This window comes from Perca flavescens, chromosome 8 (assembly GCF_004354835.1).
Source record: "Perca flavescens isolate YP-PL-M2 chromosome 8, PFLA_1.0, whole genome shotgun sequence".
NCBI lineage: Eukaryota > Metazoa > Chordata > Actinopteri > Perciformes > Percidae > Perca > Perca flavescens.
In genome coordinates this window covers 7,411,762-7,435,540 of record NC_041338.1, presented here as the reverse complement: position 1 = coordinate 7,435,540, position 23,779 = coordinate 7,411,762, and the positions used below count along the sequence as shown (strand labels likewise).

General features: G+C 41.2%; 1 protein-coding gene across 1 annotated transcript in view; it reads right to left on the bottom strand.

Annotated features, from left to right (window-relative positions):
* The window catches only part of necab2 (N-terminal EF-hand calcium binding protein 2), a 174,418-nt gene extending 153,353 nt beyond the window's left edge, over positions 1-21,065 (bottom strand). Inside the window, exons 1-2 of the mRNA XM_028586498.1 lie at positions 20,717-21,065; positions 8,637-8,661 (exon numbers count right to left, since the gene is read on the bottom strand). Of these exons, the coding sequence (XP_028442299.1) occupies positions 8,637-8,661; positions 20,717-21,043 (352 nt within the window). The 5' untranslated portion in view covers positions 21,044-21,065. The remainder of the gene's footprint in view (positions 1-8,636; positions 8,662-20,716) is intronic.
* Between the last annotated feature and the right edge of the window lie 2,714 nt (positions 21,066-23,779).

Sequence of the window (23,779 nt, the reverse complement as noted above, 5' to 3'; positions counted from 1 at the left end):
GGCCACCATAATAGTGGAGTGTGATGTGTAAGATGAGAAAGCAGAGGTTAAGACATGTATGTCATAGTTGTAAAAAAAACAGTGGCTATCTGTACATCTTTGCCAAGTGCAAACCAGTACAAAAGGCATCAATAAATTGGGGAGGGTCATGCCTTTTTCTCTATCATTTTGGAGGGTCATAGAAAAATGTATTGCTATCGAAGGGAAGGTCAAGTCTATTTTGACTAAAGATACCAACAAATAAACAGTCCCTAAGTTAGATGAAAAGAGCTATATATATATATATGATAAACACAGATGTGATAAGTTTTGAACATGAGCAGAAATCTCACTAAAACACATTAAAGTCCAGGGGTTTTGGAAATGAATTATGTATCATTTATGTCAATAAGTGCCACATGCACATTTAAAGAGGTTACTTATTCCACAAACAAAAGACACAGCTGAAGAGGATGCCTACATTTGTGTTGACTTAGCAGGGATAACATTACATTTGAAAAGTTGATCTACAGGCGAATAAATATTTGAAAGCAATACAGGATGCCTGGGAGCCTTACTGCATTATATTCTATTACATTCATGATATTTTAAATTGCCACTTGATGCCTTACTTTTGTGTTTTGCTTTACATAAATAAAGCAATTTCCACCATATATTGATGCCACAAAATCTGCCTACCAGCACCTCTAAAGCTCAATAATTAACTCATTATATCTCATTTGTTTAAGGCGGATTTTGTTATTTTTAGACAGAGCCAGGCAAGCAGTTTCCCCGTGTCCAGTCTTTATGTTAAGCTAAGCTAACCCACTACAGATATGAGAGTGGTATTGACCTTATCATCTAACAAAAACCATTGCTGTAAGGCTCAACTTACAGCAGGATCGGGAGTTAGAAGAAGTCTATCTTCAAGACTCAATTTTAAAGAAACATTTTGAGAAATACTGTATGTTGAAATATGTTTTGGGGTTTTTTGTGCCAATAATTGGATGACAAGTTTGATACCACTCTCATGCGTCTGTGTTATCCGTGGAGCTTGAACCTGGAGGAGATTAGCTTAGTTTAGCATAAACACCAGAAGCAGGGGGAAATAGCCTGGCTCCATCCAAATTTCAAAAATACAACTAGCAGCACCTTAAGCTCACTAATTCACATGTTCTATCCCACTAAAAAAAAAAAAAAAAGGTAAATATGGCAGTTTGTAGTGTAACAGGAGTTATTACATTAGCTGGTAAAATAAAACGGGACAGAGTAAAAACTTGCTGTTTCACCTGCCTATGCTAAGCTAATCGGCTACTGGCTGTGCGACCTCATATTTATCATACAGACATGAGAGTGGTATCAATCTTCTCATCCAACTCAAGGCAAGAAAATCAATAGGCTACACATATTTCCCAAAGTGTCAAACTGTTCCTTTGAACTTCAAAGTGCTGACATCGACCTTAAAAACAGGTTTAAGGGAAACAGAGTAGTAATAGAGATGTAATCCAGCCCCTCTCTTTAAACCCTGTGCAGCAGTGAATCAGCTGGCTCCTGTTGAATAAACCATGAACTAAATGCTCCGGTACGGGCCATCATGCTGTCTGCAAGGCCTCATCTCCCACTCCTGTCTCTCTCCATGTCTGCTACTTGTCGGTTTGTCTTTCTCAAATGATTTATGTCTTGCTTTTCTCTCTGTCTCAGTCTGTTAACAGTGACACAGCCAGCTATCTTCATCAAAATCTTTGTCCTCATCCTCCCTCACCTCCTTTGACACACACACACACACACACACACACACACACACACACACACACACACACACACACACACACACACACACACACACACACACACACACACACAAATAATCAATAAACCAACCCTTGTAAGTTAGATAAACAGTTATTAGCTGTTTTATCTATTTATTGAGAATTTGTTAGTGTATGTGCATATGTGTGCGTGTACTTGTAAGTATGTATGTATGCATACTCTGTATGCATATGTATGTGTGTGCGTATTTATGTATGCATGTACGTGCGTACGTATGTATGGATGTGTATGTGTATGTGGGTGTATATCTTTATTTTATTTTTAATTTTTTTACTCTATGCTGCTATTTGGAGAGGATTGCTCCAACAGAATTTCTATCTATCTATCTAAAAGTTATTTCATATAGTACGACAACAAAGAAGAAGGAGTTCTCCAGGCAAACAATGCAGTTTGGCCATTGGTTGTTGGTTACTCTGGTAACACATTCACAGTTCTGCTCTCTCCAACTCACTCTACGCAGTCAATGCTGAAAGTTGCCGCCACAGTGATAGGGACAAGCCGTTTTCACTCCCAACTCGTAAAATACTGACCCTTCGTTATTGGCTCTCAGCGTCGCAAAAATCACCCTTTAGCCTCTATATGGCGGAGCAGCAGCTCGACCGCGGCGCTGTAAGAGGACGTAGTATTAAGAGCGACAACAGTAGCGAGTAGTATGAAAGACGAAAAAAATCAGTCAAACAACACAGGACTTTCACCCAGGAGACCGGGGTTCGTGCCCCAGTCCTGTCCCGCGTGTCACTGAAACGTACATTTTCTAACCCCACCTACGATCTTTTCCTGAACCTCACCGTCCCGTTCTTGTGCCGCACGTCAGTTAAATGTGCCGACCCAGAGCGTCAAAAAGTGACACCAAGAGTCCCGACCAAGCGCGTCTAAATGTGACACAAAGGGCCTAGACGCGAGTCCCCAGAGCGTCACAAATTTGGACCCAAGGGTCTATATATGACACTAAAGGAGACTTTTATCATCCATAAGGCTCTTTATAGAAAAAAAGTCACTTGAGAGGTCTTAAAAGTTGCCAAATCTAAAGACGAAATCAATAAATTGGCAACATTAACTATAAATTATTTGACAATCACAGAGATGTGCATGGAATTCAGAACACATTAGTCAAGTGATACTCAGTGATGATAACTGCCGCAAAAAGTAGAACCAAACTTTAACTTTCAAGCAGAGATGACTGGCAACTCGGATGTATTGATGCATCGTTAATCAGTTAAATAATTATTTAATTCATTTTAATTTTTATTTCATATGTTTGACTTCAAATTTCACTTTGTGTTCTTATTTTATTTTTTTAAAGAGATTTATCTACTATTTATTTTGTTACTTTTATATGGGATTTGTTTTAGAAATCTAATTATACATTTTTACTTCATTTTAGTTATTTAAGATAAAATACAATTTCAGTTGCAATTTTGATAAGTGGACACATGTCGTTGTTGTAAAGAGTATATATAAATAAAGGGAATATTTTTCAGTCATTTGTCTGCTCATTCTGTTAAAAAGAAACGTGAGAAAAACATGTTGTGAACTTAAAATCGTGAATCGTACTGTGAGTCGATTGTATCGTGACATCCCTACTTGCTATAATTCATTAGCTAGGGGAGTGTGCAAATATTGTTGACAAAGATCTAATTCTCATTTCTGAACGTTTGCATCTCTCTCAATAATTGCTTGTTAAGACAGAATAAAAAGGACTGAGTAGTTAGCATGAGCTATGATACCATAGCAGAAAAAGAGAAGAAAGAGAGAACCAGAAAGAGACAATCCAGGAAAAAAAGAGGACAGATTGATCTGCCAAGTGGAAAGGGAGTACATAGGTAACCAAATACCCAAACAAAATACAGCCCAAATGACTTTCATTAATGTAACTGACACACTGAACAGAAACAGCTGCACACTCCTATTAGCTGTGAGATTGTAATTCTGTCTAGTCTTGACAGCATGGATAAACAAGCCTCCCGAACTCCGTCTGCTTTCTGTCTTTATGTCTTTAACACTGTGACGATAATTAGCAGATGGCTGATGAGTCACAAGGCAAGAAGCAAAAAAAAAAAAACTAAACCTACCCGCTAACTGATGACAACACAGATAGAAAATGTCTGTGTCTCTCCACCACGTTGTCAAAGTCCAATGTTTTTCCCTTTAATTAGATCAGGTGTCAAAGTCACATGGCAACAAAACTGGATCAAAAGTCCCACACAACCATGGTTGACCCACACAGCAAGATATTCAATAGTGAGCAGTATATTGAGATTTTTAGACACTTGAATCATCATTTTCATCGCTGACAGGTGATTGTTTTTTCTTTGGCTGGGACTGTACTTTACATGTAGAATCATCAACAAAGAGGAAAGGGACAGATACAGACGTCAAAGCCAGAATAGGAAAGGCAAGGGCAGCCCTCCTACAACTGAAGAATATATGGCGCTCAAAAGGAGGTACAACAACAAACTCAAACGTAAAATCAGTCCTGTTCTATGGAGCCGAGACCTCGAGAACAACAAACTCCACATTCGGCAAAGTACAAACCTTCATAAACGGATGCATTAGAAGAATTCTGAAAATCCATTGGCCAGACAAGATCACAAATGAAGACCTGTGGACGAGGACAAAGCAAACACCAGCTAGAGACAAAATTGGACAAAGAAGATGGAGATGGACTGGGCGCACGCTTCGTAAACCAATGTCGAAAAACACCAGACAGGCTCTGATGTGGAACCCCCAGGGGAAGAGAAAGCGAGGTCGGCCTACAAACACCTGGCAGAGGGAGTTTCAGACGGACATAAAAAAGATGGCATATACCTGGTCGCAGATAGAAAAGAAAGCCAGGGACCGAGTTCTCTGGAGGTCCTTTGTCGACGGCCTATACCCCCCAAAGGGTGTCAGGCATACAGTAAGTAAGTAAGTACTGTAAATGCTATGGACACTACGTTTTTCATTCCACTATGGCAGCTTTAAGGCGCTTTTATCTAGCAGAAATTGTGGACAGTAAATATAGTGTGCTATATAGAAGGTAGGCCTTTTTTACAGCAGACATTTTGACTTGTGATAGGTGGTAAACACAATGATTTGAAGGCACCCAACTGTGTTTCTCGGTGTACTAACTCCTAATATTCGCATCACAGTAGTGGGTGGAAACGCACATTCATCTGCATTTTCTTCGCGCTGCATTTGGATGGAAACTTGACTATCGTGAAAAGTAAGCAAGCATGCACATCTGCTGTAAAAAAAAGCCCTATACTTGCAGTTTACACTGAGTAGGGGGCTAGTCTACAACCTCTCAATCATTTTTGATTTCCATGGGGCGTTGTCAGACCAAACAACGTATCTGCCTGAGCAAATGAAACATGAGCTTGCAGATTTGTCTGGTTCCCAGGCTAGGAAAATGTAATTCATGTTTCAAATTAATGGTGCAAAAGTTGAATTACATATTGTGTAATTAAAGTGCAATACAACTTGATTTCATTCAGTCACCAGCTACAGAAAACATGCAATTAAAATAATAACCCAAGTTATTATTTCATAACATTTCTATTTTTCCTTGCAAAAATTAACTTTCAAACAGCAGCAGCTCAGTGCACTGTGTCAGATTAGAGGTGCTGCTGCGAGTGCCAACAGTAAACTAAGTGCTGTCAAATGATGCAACCATTTCATAGAATTATTGGCTGCTGAAACACTCCACTTGCTTCATAACAATGTTTTTGAGTCAGCCGTAATAATCATGCACGCACACGCGCGCACACACAAATACACATGCAAAGAAGCTTGGGCATACTGATACATTTATTCTTATATTACACACTAGCACACACACAAAAATGCTCACCAATGCATGCAACTTGTATATGAAGTAGATGTGGATACATAATGCGCGTACACACACACACACACACACACACACACACACACACACACAATAAAGCACACACTCACTCCTCGGCTTGCTGTTTCAGCAGCTTTAGAGCAGGAAGGCCGGCCCTGAAATCTGTGCTATCCATGTCAAGGCAAAACTCTGCCAATTAAACCTCAATTACTGACCCGCGGTCAGATATACACTTTCTCTTATTCCCTCGCTCCTCTTCCTCTCTTCGTCCTGCTCTTCTTCCTCTTTCTCACTGTTAGCTCAGTGATAGAGCCCTCAGAGGGAGAGCCCTCTCAGACTCCTGCCCCCTCCTGCCTCTCCTTCTGTCATCCCTCCCGCCCTACCCGCACCTTCTTTTCTTTTAACAATCCTCTCCTCTCCCCGTTAGCATCTCCATTCTCCCTCTCTCACTCATTAAAACAGTTCCCAGGAGAGAGGAGGAGGATAAAAATAGCTCTTCTTCAGCTTCTGCTCGCTGTTTCTTTCTTTCCAGCTTGCATTCCTTACATCAAATAACTACGCTTTCTTCATAATAACCAGTTTCTTCTTCTCTCTTTGCCCCTCACTGACTCTCAGTCTCTCCTTTCTCTCGGTTCATCCACACACATATCTGCCTCTTTAAAGACAGTTTGCAGCTGTGTTTCTAGCAGCAATTGAGTTGTTGAAACACCCCAAGAGGCTGTTATCATAAAGTTGCACCAATTCGGCAGCTTGTTTGTGATGGAGAAAGATCTGCTTTACTGTTGAAACAACTAGTCTGTGCTTGGGATAAGATCAGCATGAAATAAAAGTGTACATTTTATTGATGTTCTGCATCCGAGCAGTTGGTATTTAGGTAGTGCAAGCATTTAAAATGTTGCTGATGCCACAGTCTGTTGTAAAGGTACAGTCATCTCTTAGAATGTCTACAGCAGAGGTTTTCAACGTTTAGGCCAAGGACCACTAATCTGAAAGAGAGATGGAGCACGGACCCACTACTTCATATATTGTAAAAAATGTAGTTGCATAATAAACTGGGCCTACAATAATGTGTAGGGCGGCCTAAAAGCCTATGCACATACCTTTTATGGTGCCCTACAATAAGCTACTATTTACATATTCTTATACCTTCATGTTTTAATTGTCAAACATAAATGTGGAAGGCATAGTGAATCCTTAAGCTTAACTTTATCTGTGGATGGCTACCATAGTGGCTGGATACCTTACAGGCCAGTAAGCCTGTCATCAATGCTGTTGAGCTTTTTGTTGTTTTTTACGAATAGGCTGATTTATCTTTGCTAATAATATGTTGGATTCAAGGTAATGTATATTTTCACACACATACACACGCGCGCCTGCGTCCGTCTTTACAGAGATACATTTGGGGAATATAGCTGTGCTGGAGAGGAGGCAAAGAAGTTTATGGTTTGTATATAGCAGAGAAACCCCCTCCACCCACCCACACACCCACACACCCACACACAAATGGCTATCTGGCTGCTATGAAAGCACAGCTTTCTTATGCGCTTTCTTCAGAAGTTAAATTCTGGTAGTCAACGGAGGGGGGTTGGGGGGGGAAGGAAAAGATGTAAAGCGAGATAAGCAAGAGAATGTGAAGAAGATGACGAGATAAAGAGAGAGAGAGAAAGCAGCAGTACATGCAATGCCACAGGGTTTAAGTACTGGCACAGCTACACAGTTATATAAACTTTACGCTTTTCAAAACACTTTTATGTCCCAACATGCTAAAAATACAGCTCAGACAGCAGACAGACGGAGCTCCGTGCTCAGTAGTCTTCCGGTATACACAAGGCTTCAGAAACACTAAATCTCACCGTCTGTGTTGAAACCCAATCGTCTGTCTGAAAACCTTCCCAACAGGGCTATAATAGTTCAGAAACTGGTGGTTTGTTGGAATTTTTGCCGCTGGAAGCAAAACTTGCAAGTCTTTTCCATTGAATTTGGTTTTAAAGTGCCCATATTATGAAAAAAAAAACACTTTTTCTGGGATTTGGGGTGTTCTTTTGTGTCTCTGGTGCTTTCACACACATACAAACTTTGAAAAAAATCCATCCATGCTGTTTTGAGTGAGATACGGTTTCTGAATGCGTCCTGCCTTCAGTCTCCGGGTGAACTGTTCAAAATCGTTTGTGACGTCACAAGCCGGGCCGATTTTGAAACGAGCTGGCTAACCGCAACAGTTAGCTCGTAGCATTAGCATGCTAACGCTAATGCTAACGCTAGCATGCTACCTCGTTCTCAATAGCAAAGCACTGCTACAACACACACAAGTTCACTATAATCTACAAAAGAACCACTTACATGTGTGCCCTCGTTTAGAAGAAGTCTCCCAGCTAATCCTGCCTTGTAACTGACCGAAGTTGAAGAAACAGCCTTTCTTTTACTGTCTATGGAGCTAGCTAGCTGACATGATCTACATCTGAGGTACTGAGCATGTGCAAGTGCAATCAAAGATAGTACAGAAGAAGAAGAAGAAAAGAGGTCTCACTCTGTAGCTAAAACAGAGACCAGGTGAAAAGAGAATCTGCAGCAGTGAGAGAGAGCTGTGCAGTACAACAAAAATATAGTGTTTTTTGAAAATTAAACCATGTAAACCTATTCTGGTACAACTTTAAAATACAATTATGAACCTGAAAATGAGCATAATATGGGCGCTTTAATAATTTCATAATTCTTTCTTTTTTTTTTTAAGATTCTTTTTGGCCTTTATTTGATAGGGCAGCTGAAGACCAGGTCGGCTACCAGGGCGCCCCAATAATCCCCCAAAAATCTAATATTATGAGTACTGCGTAGCACGTGTACAACTGTGGATCCTCTTACCGTGAATCAGAGCCTATCAGATGAAATCCCACTATTTACTAACATGTCATTTTTACATTACGTTATAGAGTAAATCTTGGAACATTCTATAACAAATCCATTATATGAACTAATAAAGAGAATCATTGAATTCACTCACCATCTTTGTCGGCTCTTCTGAATATCTGTGAACAGAAACGCGAGACAGTGGCGTTAGCGTCATTAAAGTATCTGCAGTGAGTTGCAGGAAGCATAAACAAGAAGAATGTACAATCATATAAAAGTCATAAATGGAGGGCCGTTTCAACATTCTTTGGATTCAAGCAGTTGGGAAAGTTACTTTTCAGTGACTGAGTAGTAGTGACATGGGGTGGACAGGAGAATCGCTGTGGGCTTGTCCAGGATTTGAACCCTGGACCTACACCTACGACACCCTTTTTTAGCATCAGACTTGATAAATATCAACCTGACGTAGCAGATGGTTTGTTACACAGAACCATCTGATAATTTGGAAACTGTTTGGAAAAGGACAGGCACTTTCAAAAAAAATACCTGGCAGGTGATTAAAGGAACATCCGCCATGGCAATCACACACCACCTAAACCCGTAGCTTCTCACCGTATGCTGATTGGTTCGGTAAGCTAGTACTTCAGACACAACCGCGTTATGTGAAGCCTGACAGGATGGATTTTCACGCGACATGTGATCCCGCAAGAATCCTGCTGCCATGCAAGGAGATACGAATATACCACATTGTTCAAGGTTAACTGTTGTTTATTATTCAATCTAAACAGTCACTTCTACTACACTCACTAAGGACCGTAGGCTCGTCCAGGAATTGAACACCGGGATCTCTTAGACCAACCTCCCCTAGACCAACGGGCCGTGAAATGTCCTGTGAGATTGCTCAGTGGACCATTTTGCCGGTTTATACTGTTGGAGTCATCCATCCATCCTCCCCTATCCAGGTCAGGTCACAGTGGAAGCAGGCCCAGATGCTCTCCTCCACTTCTGCGTACTCCAGGTCTTCTTAGGGGATCCCGAGGAATTCCCAGGCCAGATGGGATATGCAGTGCTTCAGGATTTTCTAGGCATGCACTGAGGTACCTTCCAAAGAGGACGTGCCCTGAATATCCCCCGAGATTCTCAAGTGGTACCTTCGCCATATGGGCGCAGCAGTTGTTTTCTCACTTCCTCTTTAGGATTAGGCATCAGCCTGATGACTTTAGATTATTAGTCAAAATGGCAGATCCCAGCACAATGACGATTCCCGTACAACATTCTCAGGTGAACGTTAGTTACCTGCCTCACTACATTTCCACCATCTGGGTGACATTGATTCATTTGTAGAATATCTGACCTGCTTATCTGTCTCTACAGGTCAGCCGAGACATCCAGAGTAAGAGCCATTTTGATGGCTTACTTATCTCTCATTCGTATCTCTTATCAAATTCAGTATCTCACAAAAGTGAGGACATCCCTCACATTTTAGTAAATATTTCATTATATCTTTTAATGGGACAACACTGAAGAAATTACACTTTGCTACAATGTAAAGTATTAAGTGTACAGCTTGTATAACAGTGTAAATGTGCTGTCCCCTCAAAATAACTCAACACACAGCCATTAATGTCTAAACCGCTGGCAACAAAAGTCAGTACACCCCTATGTTAAATTCCCATAGAGGCAGGCAGTTTTTTATTTTTAAAGGCCAGTTATTTCATGGATCCAGGATACTATGCATCTTGATAAAGTTCCCTTGGCCTTTGGAATTAAAATAGCCCCACATTATCACATACCCTTCACCATACCTAGAGATTGGCATGGGGTACTTTCCATAAAATCATCTCTCAATGCAAATCAAACCAGTTATTAGGCTAACCGACATAAAACCATGCACTTTACATTGTAGCAAAGTGTAATTTCTTCAGTGTTGTCCCATTAAAAGATATAATGAAATATTTACTAAAATGTGAGGGGTGTACACACTTTTGTGAGATACTGTATATAGTACATGAAGTTTTGGCCATGCCTGAGGGTCATGATGCAAATCAATTGAAGAGAGCTATGTCTGATAAAATCAGTGAAGTTTAACGACTTTACTGCCTTTTACTCTTTCTTCTACTTTTTGCGTGAACAAAAATGTCTAGATTCCACCAAGACTTGAACTTAGATCACTGAATTCAGAGTCCAAAGTGCTGACACTATGAACCCAGGTCAGGAAAGCATGATTTTCACACCCGAACGAAGCCATGCAACTTGAAGCCAATAAAAAGTAAATTCTCCATGTGGGTGAAGTTGATTCTTTTGTGGACTTTAAATTAAGGATTGGCTATTACCTCGATGACTTCAGATTAGAAACGAAAATGGCGGATTCCAGCACAATGACAATTCCCCTACAACATTCTCAGGTGAACGTTAGTTACCTGGCCAAGTCATGTTAATTGCAAGAAGGGCTTCATGTGGACATTTGTAAACTGCATAGTAGGGCTGGGCAATATGGAGAAAATATATCAAATATCACGATATTTTTGACCAAATGCCTCGATATCGATACTGCAGCCGTAATGTTGACTATTGGTGCTTTCACAAAATATGAACACATTGAGAGTTTTGATTAATAATCATCAGTAATGTGGATATAATGACTAAGTGGGTAAAGGCAAATAACAGAACAGCTAGAACAGTCTGGTAAGTTCAGAAAATGACATCACTTTACTGTAATGCAGCCTTTAAAACCAGGAAAAGACAACACTTGTGTCATATCCCGATATTACGATATCCAAAATCTAAGCCGATATCTAGTCTCATATCACGATATTGATATAATATCGATATATTGCCCAGCTCTACTGCATAGCCTTTTGTGACATGGTTTCAAACTTGTTTTGTTAAACCCATTACCAAGAAAAAGAAAGACATTCTGCCCTTAGGGTTCGTCCGGGATTTGAAATCCAGGACCTCTCAAACCCTAAGCAAGAATCATACCCCTAGACCAACGAGCCATGTGTTTGCAATGCCGCAATTTTCCATCTAGGAAATGCGGCTCCGTTCTGTCACTGTCTTAAAAGCAATGATCAAGTTTATGTTTGACATGGTCTCTTTCCATGACTCCTATGTCAGATCCAGCTTTGTGATATTATTAGACGATAGGAAACATTTGACACAAAATGTTTTCCCAAGACTTGAACTTGGAGTCGTCAGTAGAAAGTGACTGCACCATTGTAATGAAGATGCTTAGTGTGCTACTGTGACTTAATCAACTCACATCAGCTTCAGTGTAAAATCACTGGTTTTCCAAAGGTGTTACACCTACGGCACCCTCTTTTGCATCACTCTTGATAAATATACCACATTATTTAAAAGTATGAATCGTCAGAGATTTCGCTCTCACCTAGGGCTGGGCGATATATCGATATTAAAAATATATCGATATATTTTTAAATGAGATATGGAATTAGACCATATCGCATATATCGATATAGTTCAAATGTGATCCTTGCTCCCGTAGATATATACACAGATGTCGCCTTGAGGTTCTAAACATACGTCAAAACCGCCGCCATCTTGGAACAGAGGTCCGAAGCATTCAGATCAACGCTAAAGATGCCGGACTTTTGTACTGCTTAATTATGTTCGATAGAGGAAATGAAAAGAACAAACAGCAATGAATAACATTTAACAGGTGACAATGTGTTTTATGATTATGTATGCCGCCTTCGACCAGCAATCTGAGCTCCGGGCGGCAGCGGGAGGCGGAGAGCTCCGTGGCCGGCCGCAGCGTCTCTTCCCCCGGTAAAAACACAGCTTTGCCTCGCTGCTGCGCCGGTCCCCGCTGATCCAAATCGGACCAGCCAAAGACAGAGTGGTGATCGTTAGGATCTTACACGTAGTCCAGGACGACCTGTATGTCGATATCGGCGGAAAGTTCCACTAAGTTTGCCGGCGGCAGGCGGACGGAGAGAAGCTACAGCGGGGCAGCAGAGACCGTCTGCAGCTGCAGGATCTGGAGCTCAGTGCCCGTTAAAATGACATGTAACGCATAAATACATACAGAAATAAATAGTGGAGGAATGAGCCTGGACATTTCAGTCTGTTTTAAACTTCACCTTGAAGCAGAAACTCTTAGTTCAGAAGGGTGAAGTTTCCGTTTGGACTCAGATCTGTGAGCCGATCATAATAAATATTCTTTGTATTAACACATTAATTAGTTTCTTTGTTTTGTAGTCGATAGTTCATCTTTTAGTTTACTTAAGTGGAAGCAGTATCAAGTGGAAGAATGGGACTATAAACCTAGGCTTACAGGCATGAGGCATTACATTTTGAACAAAGTAGATTATATTAATATCAAAAGCTTAATTGACCTTTGGAACGAATCACAAATATGGAGCTTTGATTTCAAAAAAGGTACTCCTGTTATACAGTATTTAGGTTTACATTTTATTGTTATTTGAACAGCTGAGCATTTAATCATGAACCAGGTGAAGAAACCGGTTTATTATTTATTTGATTTTGCAACTGTTTCTATGAAACTACTTGTGACATGTCATATTTGATTTTGGCTTTGACTGAACATTTGCTCTCACTTTGCGGAAAAAAATATCGGGATATATATCGTATATCGATATTCAGCCAAAATATATCGGGATATGACTTTTGGTCCATATCGCCCAGCCCTACTCTCACCCAGAGTGAAAAATCACAGCCCTTGAGCAACAAGCCACGAACATTTCGACATTTTGCACGCCAATAGTTGCTGCCGAGTTGCTAGCCCTCACGTAGTCAGACTTTCAGTTTTGGTGTTGGTATTGTTAGATGATAGCGCCAGGATGAAGTGAGGCAGGCTGTGACATGTTTTCCATCCGTCTGTCTACAGATTTTAGTACCTGGGGACAGCACGCACCTAGGCCCCCACACACACACACACACACACACACACACACACACACACACACACACACACACACACACACACACACACACACACACACACACACACACACACACACACACACACACACACACACACACACACACACACACCAAAAGGTGGTCCATCCAAGAATAACAAATTCATGTTGATGCATGAATGAATAATGTGGGATTACTATTTATTATTTCATGGGCTATTCTGGATTTGTGCATGCTGTATATACTGTATATAATACTAAAAACACTAAATAAAAAAACAAAGCATTCAAATACTGATTTGGACGTTGATTGCCATGGCAACGATCAAAGCTTTGAAGCTTTAAAGGTCAGCCCTAGTCTGTAAATTGACATCCCTGGCTATAGAGCAGAACATTTACATTAAGACACAGTTCAGCAGAAGTGACAGATGGTTAAACACACTACGCAGCAAAAATAACCCAGTGGTCAAATAACTGCAAACATAAATGTTTAAATTCATAAATGTTTTAACTCGTGCAGCCCGTACAGTCAAATCCCACACAAAGTGTGTCTCAACCTGATGAAGTTTAAGTGCAGTGGTGTGTGATAAGGCTTGCTAGGAGCCACCGTGTAGCAGGTGTAGCAGAAGTCACAATAAAAAGTCACAATTATTATGTACATACACATAGAACAAAGCCGACTGATCGACACACCGATGATTACTTGCTGTGTATGTGTGCGCCGCATTCTATGCGCGTACGAACACGGACGATCCTGGAAACTTATTTATGGGGGTGGGAATCACCAGATGCCTCGCGGTACAACATCATCACGAAACTTATGTCACGATATTATTGCGATTTTAAACACATTGCAATATTCTGCGATATATTGCAATGTATTACCTTTTTTCCAACTTCACATTTTTCCCTATCTCAAATTATGTCCCCAAAAGGAAACTTTGTCAACATCAGTTTCATCTAAAAAGATTCTCAGTTTGATCATCTCACTTCAGTTTTATTGCTGCAAATTGGGATTGTCAAGCAGACAAACTGACCAACACATAGATTGATGCTTGTATTGCCACGGAATATATCGCGATACTATGCTGTAAAGATTTTTTTCCCCCACCTTCCCTATAGAATTGAGAGTGGCAGGTCTGGTACTTTGATCAGTGTTTCAGAGTGAGCTGGGGGGGGAGGTGCAAAAAATGAAAGGAACAGACAAAGAAAGTAAGAGGGAGTTGATGATGATTCATCGCATGGATCAATCAAGTTTTTTGCCAAACGTGCCTTTTAACTTGGAACACAGTAAACATGCAGATAGTCAGAAGAGAAGCGGGTTATGCTGCGTGAGCGCGTTAAAAGACGTTTTTTTGAACGTTTGGATACTGTCACCAGTGGGCTGTTGTAGCTGTAATTGTTCTTGGGAAGGAAACTGACCACTTTAATAGCTGTCTTTCCAACCTACAGGGAATAAGTGGGTGGTACTAAAATAATGTTGGTGTGGGGTATCCCTTCTAACGTATTCCCATTATACAGACAGTCTGTGAAGTACACAGCTTCCTGTACATTTCCTGTACACTTGAGAACAGAACTGGAGCAGAGCTTATTAGAGTTATCACTTTAAAATATTTGAAACTGTCTCTAAGAATGTCTTAAGACTTGACACATTTCGTTATCCAACAGGTCCTCCAGACCATACGACGATATAGGTTGTTTATTCCTACTATCTAATACGACCAGTGCTTTTAAATTGAACCGCCAACCGGCCATATGCGGGTAAAAACCAACTTTGGCAGGTAACATTGTAAAGTTACCAGCCAATTTGGCTGTTGGTGAATGAAGCAAATAACGCTGCTTCTGTTTGAATCGACAGGCTGCAGAAACGATGCGACAAGTCAGTGTTGCCAGATTGGTCCGTTTTCCACTGAGAAATTTGGGCGGTTTTGTCTTGAAAACGTAATTTTTTTATCTGGCAACACTGCTTGAAGTACTAATCCTACATTTCCCATGAACACTATGTTGTAAAGTGTCATACGCCTAGTAATTACTACATTTACTGAAACGGAGAAGACGAATGGAACAGCACGAAACAAACCAGAGGAGCTGAAATCAAGTATTGAAGTTAGTTAGGACATGTGGCTAGTGGAAAATCTTATTGGCTGGTAACTTAAAATCTACTAGCCATGTTGGCTGGTGATCAAAAAAGTTAACTTAAAGCCATGAATACGACCCACAGGACCCTTTTCCATCCTCATTCCTAAACCACAGAACGTTTGTGGTTTGGGTTCAAATCACACGTGACTTCAGGTTACACACGTGACGCTAAAGGGGACGTAGCTCCTTTTGTTTCGTAAAGTTTGAAAGAAAATCGCAGCTTTCTTTAATTTCTTTACTTGGCGCTCGCACACTTTGTCACATTACTTTCTGCTTTGCTCCAGTCATAATTACTACAGCCACTAAACGTCAGGCCGGCAATACGCCATACGAGGGAAGGTCTCATCATTACGCCCCTTTCTGGGGGGGAAACAATCCCACGTGCCCTATAGACGACAACAGCGCAAAACAAGCAGTGGAAGTGTAACATCGCTCCAAACTTTAAGTTTAAACAAACCGTTCAAAATCAATAACAATACCGAAAGGTTGCTGAGTAGCTGGTTGCACCAACAATACAACCAAAAACCCTGATCTCCGATTAGTCCTCCTGCCATGTCCTAAAATAGATCCTGATAGATGGGCTTTGGCTCCAGGCTATAGACCAGACCGGCATCACCTAGGAAAAGATTCGCACATCAGAAAAGAAACAGGAAAATGCCAAACAGCTGTTGTGTAGCGGGTTAATCGAGACTTTGAGATACAAGATACAAGGAATATTCTCAGTCAGTGTGGTAAATGATGCTGGTGACAGTTACTTATGATGGATAGCTTAAGTGGGAGGCTGCTAACAGTTATAGACTAGACTACACTACTGCAACTCCCTCCTGTTTGGCCATCTCCCTCCTGATTGGCCATCTCCCTCCTGATTGGCCATCTCCCTCCTGATTGGCCATCTCCCTCCTGATTGGCCATCTCCTTCCTGATCGGCCTGCCTGCGTGCACCATCCGGCCCCGTGCAGCTCATTCGACTTGTCTTCGAGCTCCCCAAGTTCTCTCACACTACACCGCTCCTCCGCTCTCTTCACTGGTTACCAGTTGCTGCCCGCATCCGCATCCGCTTCAAGACACTAGTACTTGCATACAGGGCCACAAACGGATCAGCCCCAGCTTACATCCAGGACATGGTTAAACCCTATACCCCAACCCGCCCACTCCGCTCTGCATCAGCCAACCTGCCAGCTGCCCCCTCACAGCGAGGGAGTAAGTGGGTAAGTGGGTCCTCCATCGCCCGTCTCCAGATGGTACAGAATGCTGCTGCACGTCTTCTAACTGGCACACGTAAACATGAGCACATTTCCCCCATCTTAGCCTCACTCCACTGGTTGCCTATTCAATTTAGGATCCATTTTAAAATTCTTTGATTTGCTTTTAAAGCCCTGAATGGTCTTGCCCCGCCCTACCTCTCGGAGCTTCCACGCCCTTATATCCCCACTCACTCTCTCAGGTCAGAAGATCAGCTGCTCCTGAGTGTGCCTAAAACTAAGCGGAAGCTCAGAGGAGACCGTGCCTTTGCTGTGTCGGCTCCTAAATTATGGAATGATCTGCCTCTGCACGTTAAAAAGGCCTCTTCTTTGTCTGTTTTTAAATCCCGTCTTAAAACCCATCTCTTCTCTGTGGCCTTTGACAGCTAGTAAGATGTTGACTTAATTTACTTCTCAGGAGAGGCCCTGGTGTTGTGCATGCTGACTCACTGAAATAGTTTACTTGGTCACTTGATGGAATTGAGCCATCATTAAGGTTATCAATTTCAGTTGTGCTTTTCCTACTATGACAAGTCAAAAATGTCTGCTGTGAAAAAGGTCCATTGCACTGACTACTATGGGATCATCTGTTTTCTATCCCCCTTGACGTTTAGCGAAGTACCCGTATGTGCCGGCCCAATGTATAGACGTTAAAGGTCCCATGACATGGTTCTCTTTGGATGCTTTTATATAGACCTTAGTGTTAGTGGTCCCCTAATACTGTATCTGAAGTCTCTTTTATATAGACCTTAGTGGTAGTGGTCCCCTAATACTGTATCTGAAGTCTCTTTTATATAGACCTTAGTGGTCCCCTAATACTGTATCTGAAGTCTCTTTCCTGAAATTCAGTCTTGGTGCAGAACAACAGCCACTAGAGCCAGTCCCACAATGAGCTTTCCTTAGGATGTGCCATTTCTGTATCTATAGCAATTGAGGAGGAGAGAGGGGGGGCAAGGTGGAGGGTGGGGGTGTGGCCTTGACCAACTGCCACTTTGCTCGTCTGAAAGCCATGATGTCTCTCTCTCATGGGTGGGCAAATTCTCTGGGTGGGCAAAGCAGAGAAAGGGGAGGTAATAAGGAGCAAGATTCCAGATCGGCCCATCTGAGCTTTCATTTTCTCGAAGGCAGAGCAGGATACCCAGGGCTCGGTTTACACCTATCACCATTTCATTTGCATATTAATGTTAAAAAACAAAAAACCTCATAATGTGAAATGTTCATGCTATGGGACCTTTAAATATGAGACGTAAACGCTGCTTGAACAAACACCTATGGGAGCGTTTTTTTTTTTAAATGTTAAATGAAATGTCAAAAGAGGGAAGTGTTTTACCATTTAAAGTCATTTAATCTCGGACTCTCACGTTTCATATTTCAGGTAAAGCTGAAATAATTATTCAATAAGTTGATCAAGAAAAATAATTCATCTAGACTAAACTATTTTGATAGTTGATTCATTGTTCGGTTGTTTTTCGAAGCAAAAATGTCAAACATTCTCTGTAGGCTTTGATGCTTTCCTTTCTCATATTATGATAGTCGATTGAAGACTGTTGGGTATTTTTCACTATTTTTTTTTTTTTTTTTTTTTTTTTTTTTTAACATTGTAGAGACACAACTTAACCAATTCAGAATAATTAGATAATGAAACTAATTGTTAGTTGCTAATTTCAAAATTTCAAGATGGACAACGGTGACAACAAGAATGCCCACAGCTCAAACACATCAGGATGCAAGTTTAAACGATGGAACTTGCAAACAAATTATTTAGTAATTATTTATTCAGTATTTAGTTGATTGCTTGTAAAACTAGAAGTATGGGGTGCATTCTGGCCGTGACTGCAGCTGTCTGAACGGGCCAAAGTGAAAATCATTAACTGCTGAGACGCACAATGTTCCAAATGACAAGCTGTTCTGCATTGTTCTGCTCTCCGGCGGCACCCTAGGGCGCACTCAACTCCACAGAAAACAGCCAACTCTGAAACTGCTGGAGACAGACAAGCTTTGAGGAGTATCGCTTTGAGTAAGTATCGCATTGAGTGAGTGTGTGTGTGTGTGTGTGTGTGTGTGTGTGTGTGTGTGTGTGTATACAGAGAGAGAGAGAGAGAGAGAGAGGAGGAAAACGAGAGACAACTAAAGAAAGTAGCAGAAAAAGATTGAACAAAATGGGAACAAGGGCAGGGACAGAGGGAGGGATAGTGTTGCATCCATCTCCTAACCTTATTAAGAATGGATGCTTTCTTGGCCTGGTTGACGAAAGAGGAGAGGAGAAAGACAAGAAGGACATGGAGGAAAGGAAATAAGGAAGGAGGAGGAGAGGAAGAAGGATGAAAGGAGTTCAAAGAATAGAAAGAAAAGGTGCATCAGGGTTAAGATGAAGGAGAAGATGAGAACAGCAAAGGATGAGAAGCAGGAAAGCAGAGCAGGTCTAATGAGCAGAACGCTGCCTGCGGGCGCACACACACACACACACACACACACACACACACACACACACACACACACACACACACAGCACATCAGCAGCAATCACTCAATCCCTTTGGTGTGGACTTCTTCATCCTGATAACAGTGGGGTCAATAATATTGGAAAATAGCAAAAACAATTAGCATTTCAAAGTTCAAGACGACGCAGAAAGTGAGCTGGAGAGAAAAAGCCAGAAAGAGTTCACTGCTGATGTCAAAAGGCGCGGCTTGCACACTGCGTATCGACCAATCAGTGTGAGTATATTGTAGTAGATTACTGTCATGCTGGGGCCATCAGGTGAAATGCAACAAAAAGGAAACAATCCTGTGGAAAAGTGAGTAATAGGACAATATGAAATCAAACGGTTCCTGATGTGGTAAAAGAAATGTTTGAGCATGAAAATGTAGAAATTCTCTCTCTCTCACACACACACACACACACACACACACACACACACACACACACACACACACACACACACACACACACACACACACACACACTTCCTTTACTAGGGTACTAGGATACATTGGCCCTCTGGTCTTGATCATAATTAGTTTTCTATGTACCCCTTCTTTATCTATTTGGATCGTGGTCAGGGTCTGCAGAAACTGAGCCACTTTTCTCTTTCGTTTTCTACCCGTTAAAGCATTAAAAGCAACATCAGCTGATCTCCAGGGGAAATATTTCGTGGGGCGGTGATGAAAAAAAGAACCCTAGCGTATTGATGAGCTGACCTAAATCGACATTGCGCTGCTTAATTGCCACTTCCAGAAAGGCTGCACCTTTGTACAGGTTTAACCGGCTGGCCTCTGAGTGAAATTAGATATTACGTCGGGATTCTGTAACAATAGGATAAATCCAAATATTGTAGTAAGACATTTTCATTAATAATTAAAGTGTTGTGATAAAATTGCCGTAAGCACCCTAACGGACATCTGACTGAGGCTACTGATGTTGCTTTATGGGTGTGCTCAAAGGGCAAAGTGCGGTGCTGCGCCTCGGACTTTCTTTGAACATACAGTAAACCGTCACCAAAACTAAAGCTGTAGGCTGCTGAACGACTTAACTGACCTGAATTTATGACGCCTTCCGTGTTGATAGAAAAATTCACAAATTGAGCCAAGCCTAAGGGAGTACTGGCCAACAAAAAAAAAAAAAAAAAAGTAGGTTACAGTACAGTTTCGGACGGGGCAACGAGGAGAAAGCTAGGTGGGCACAGTGATGAGACTGCCGAGTCATCGGGGGATCAAAGGCTTGACCGCCGACACACACGTGCCTTCCCGTAGTGTTAATTAACACGGCAAAACCACCTGCCTGCTTTGCTAAGCTCGAGCTATAAGCCGAAAAAGTGAACTGTTAAGATGGTTTCAGTGCGTAAGTGCGCACTGCACCGGTCCGTGTGCACTGCCACTGGATATGTCTCCATCCCGTACACCCTCCCATCCAACCGGTCAGGCATGACCACCGCCTGGCTCTCTATACTTACATCCAAAATAACGGAGATGCCTCTCCGTGGCTCCGGGGCGAAGAACTGCTCCTGAGCCACGGCCACCTCCTCCTTGCTGGAAGCGTACTCCCGGCTGGAGATGTTCTTGTTGTCGCTCATTTTGGTGACTATCCAGCGGACGAGCCCGTCGATTCCACCGGGCTGGGCGCCGCTGTTTCCGGACTGTGCTGCCGTCGCGGACTCGCTGTCCTGACTGGCTACGGGGTTCGGCTGCTCGCGGCTTTCTTGGGCTCGAAGTTTGGCTTGTTCTTTGTTGAGCAGTTTGTGGACTCCGTCCCTACAGTAGCGCGCTGCCTGCTCACACATCCTTTTGCTGCGGAGCGCTCATGCTGCGCTCTACGGGGGAGAGAGAAGCCCCCACCTCCCCCCATCCTCCCCTCTTACATCACAGCACCCATCCCAAAACACACCCACCAATCCTGCATATTCTACATGTTATCTATCTGTATCTATCAAACGAAAAACGGCCATTATATTCTCACGGGGACTGATATTTTTAAGGTTTGGAGAGTTCAGTGACTTTGTTGCACTTACTGGTATTTACTGTATCTCATATTTAGACACTACCGTGATTTTATATTCCTATTGGGTACAATGTATAGCCTACACTTTAAAATGAATATACTCTTTGTCCTTCTAACATGTAAAAATATAGGACTTGTTGGTTGTTGGTTTTTATTCTTCGGTCTGGGTGTTATGGGCAGTCAACATCATGTGATTGACATCCACTCATGTTGTAATAACGCTAGACCACTTAGGACAATCTGGGATACAGTAACCACCAGAGGATTTCCTCAGAGTGCCTCTTGAACTGTCAGTCCAGCTCCTCATTAGAGTTTTAGGTGTGTGTGTGTGTGTGTGTGTGTGTGTGTTTGAGCGCATGTGCGCGTGTGATGTGACAAATCTAACCTTTGGTAATGAGCGTCTCCTCCAGCTCTGCCCTTTCCGCTGAGTAGCTAGTCTTGCCTACAATGTGCTGTGTGTTTAACAGCGTAGAGTGGTTTGGACAAATTAACTCCTGGTGGAAAGTTGACACTTTAAGATGTTATTTAGGCCTATTATTTAATTCATGAGGATGACCAAAAGGCAAAAGAAGTCAGGCAAATGTTGTATCTTCCCCCTAATCACTGAAGCAGTAGAATTGGTGAACTCACTTGACATGATTGCCCCCATGTGGAAACAAGTGTGCAATGACAGGTGTGGGCAGGTTTTCTCTGCAGGTTTTATTCAGTTGACTATTCAAATATTCATGAACACATTTATGACAACTAATTAGTTGAACAACAAAAATATACACAGGACAATTATGGCTATTTTTGACCTTCACATTGGAGTTCAGGCATTGAATAAATAATTTGTAAACACATTCAACTAAAGCATCATACAAATTAGATACACATTGAAGGCTTGAGTCTAAAATGGTTTCCTGTGCATTTATCTTGGCATCTGTTTGTATATGTTCTTATGTGTGCGTCTGCACAGCCAACTGCATGTGTTTACACTACAGTAAGTGTGTGTGTACACCCAGGTAAAAAAGTAGTATACTTTAGTGTATTAGAAATATGAATGAAGTACATGAAGTATAAAACAAGTATGCTTCTACTTGTTGTGCTTTATTTAAAGAGTATTTAATATGTACTTTTTAAAAGTATACTTCAAAATAGATGTAATTAAGTTCAACTTCAGAGTCCAAAAAGTAAGTATACTAATTTACCAGTAATCAAATAATTTTTTAAATGTAATTTTTGAAAGTGTACTTTGTTGTTAATGTATTTTAAATTGTATAGAAGTTTTTTTTATTAAATTTGACATACTTAGAGTGGCAATTCAGTGTACTTATGGGAAGTATATTTTTTTGGAAATTAATTATTAGTATTTTTTAAAGTGTACTATGATCTCACTTCATTAGAAGTGTGATTTCTGTACACTTTATACAGTACACTCTAAAATAAGTGTATTTTTAGTGGCATATCAGAGTACTTTCATAAAATATGTTAAAATACTAAAAAATGTATAGTGGTAACTTAGTGTACTTATAGTAAGTACACTTATTTTTAATACAGAGTTAGTATAATTTTTGAAAGTGTACACTAATTTTACTTCATCAGTAGTGTAATCTTAGTACACTGTAAACAAAGTGCACTAAATATAAGTGTACTTTCATTAGCATATCAAAGTACACTGAAAAAATGGGAAATAGCAGGTCTTTGAATTTAAAAAAATGAATTTAGAATATGCTACGCAATTCATTTATATTCCTTTCAAGAACATGGTTCAATCATGTAGACTTCAGTAGTTTTTGTATAGATTCCTTTTGCGTTGATTGAAATTGGATGAATTGAACATTTTAAATGATCGAATTAAGTTTGGTCACTACCGGAAATGGTATATTTGAATCAAATGGCGCCAGGAAGTGTAGGTGGCACTTTCCGGTAACTGACACCAACTGTTTATATACTGTCTATGCTGCCAACACAGGCAAACGGGGCTGCTTTGGACGGGAACGCCGGATTGAGGAGCAGAGCAGGCAAGACGATGAATGCTTCTGGAGGAAAGGAGCAAAGACGTGTCTGTTGGCAGTGAGTTGGCAGGGAAGTTGGGGAGATGGATGTTGGACGCGGGAGTGTGGAAGGGTGGAAAGTAGTAGGTGAAAAGGAGTGAAGATGAGTTTAAGGTATTTATCAAACTGTTGCAAGAGGGGTCTACTTTTGATAAATGGAGTCCAATCCTACTAACCAAAGTGCTACACAAAGATATTGGGGAGGTAAGGAGTGCTAAAAAAGCAATAAAGATAAATACACTAAATGGACAGCGAGTGAAGTGTTCAATGGCATTTGATAAGAAGTTTGTGAGGGTTGTAATCTCAGGGATTCCTCTAAGTGAGTCAGTGGATTCAGTGAAAGAAGGAATAAACAACGTTAAAGTCAGGGAAGCAAAACGACTAAAAACAAGATGGCAAGGAAATATATGTGACAGTCTTTCAGTCTTGCTAACTTTTGAGGAAGAGAAACTTCCAGAGAGAGTCTTAATTGGCTACATGAG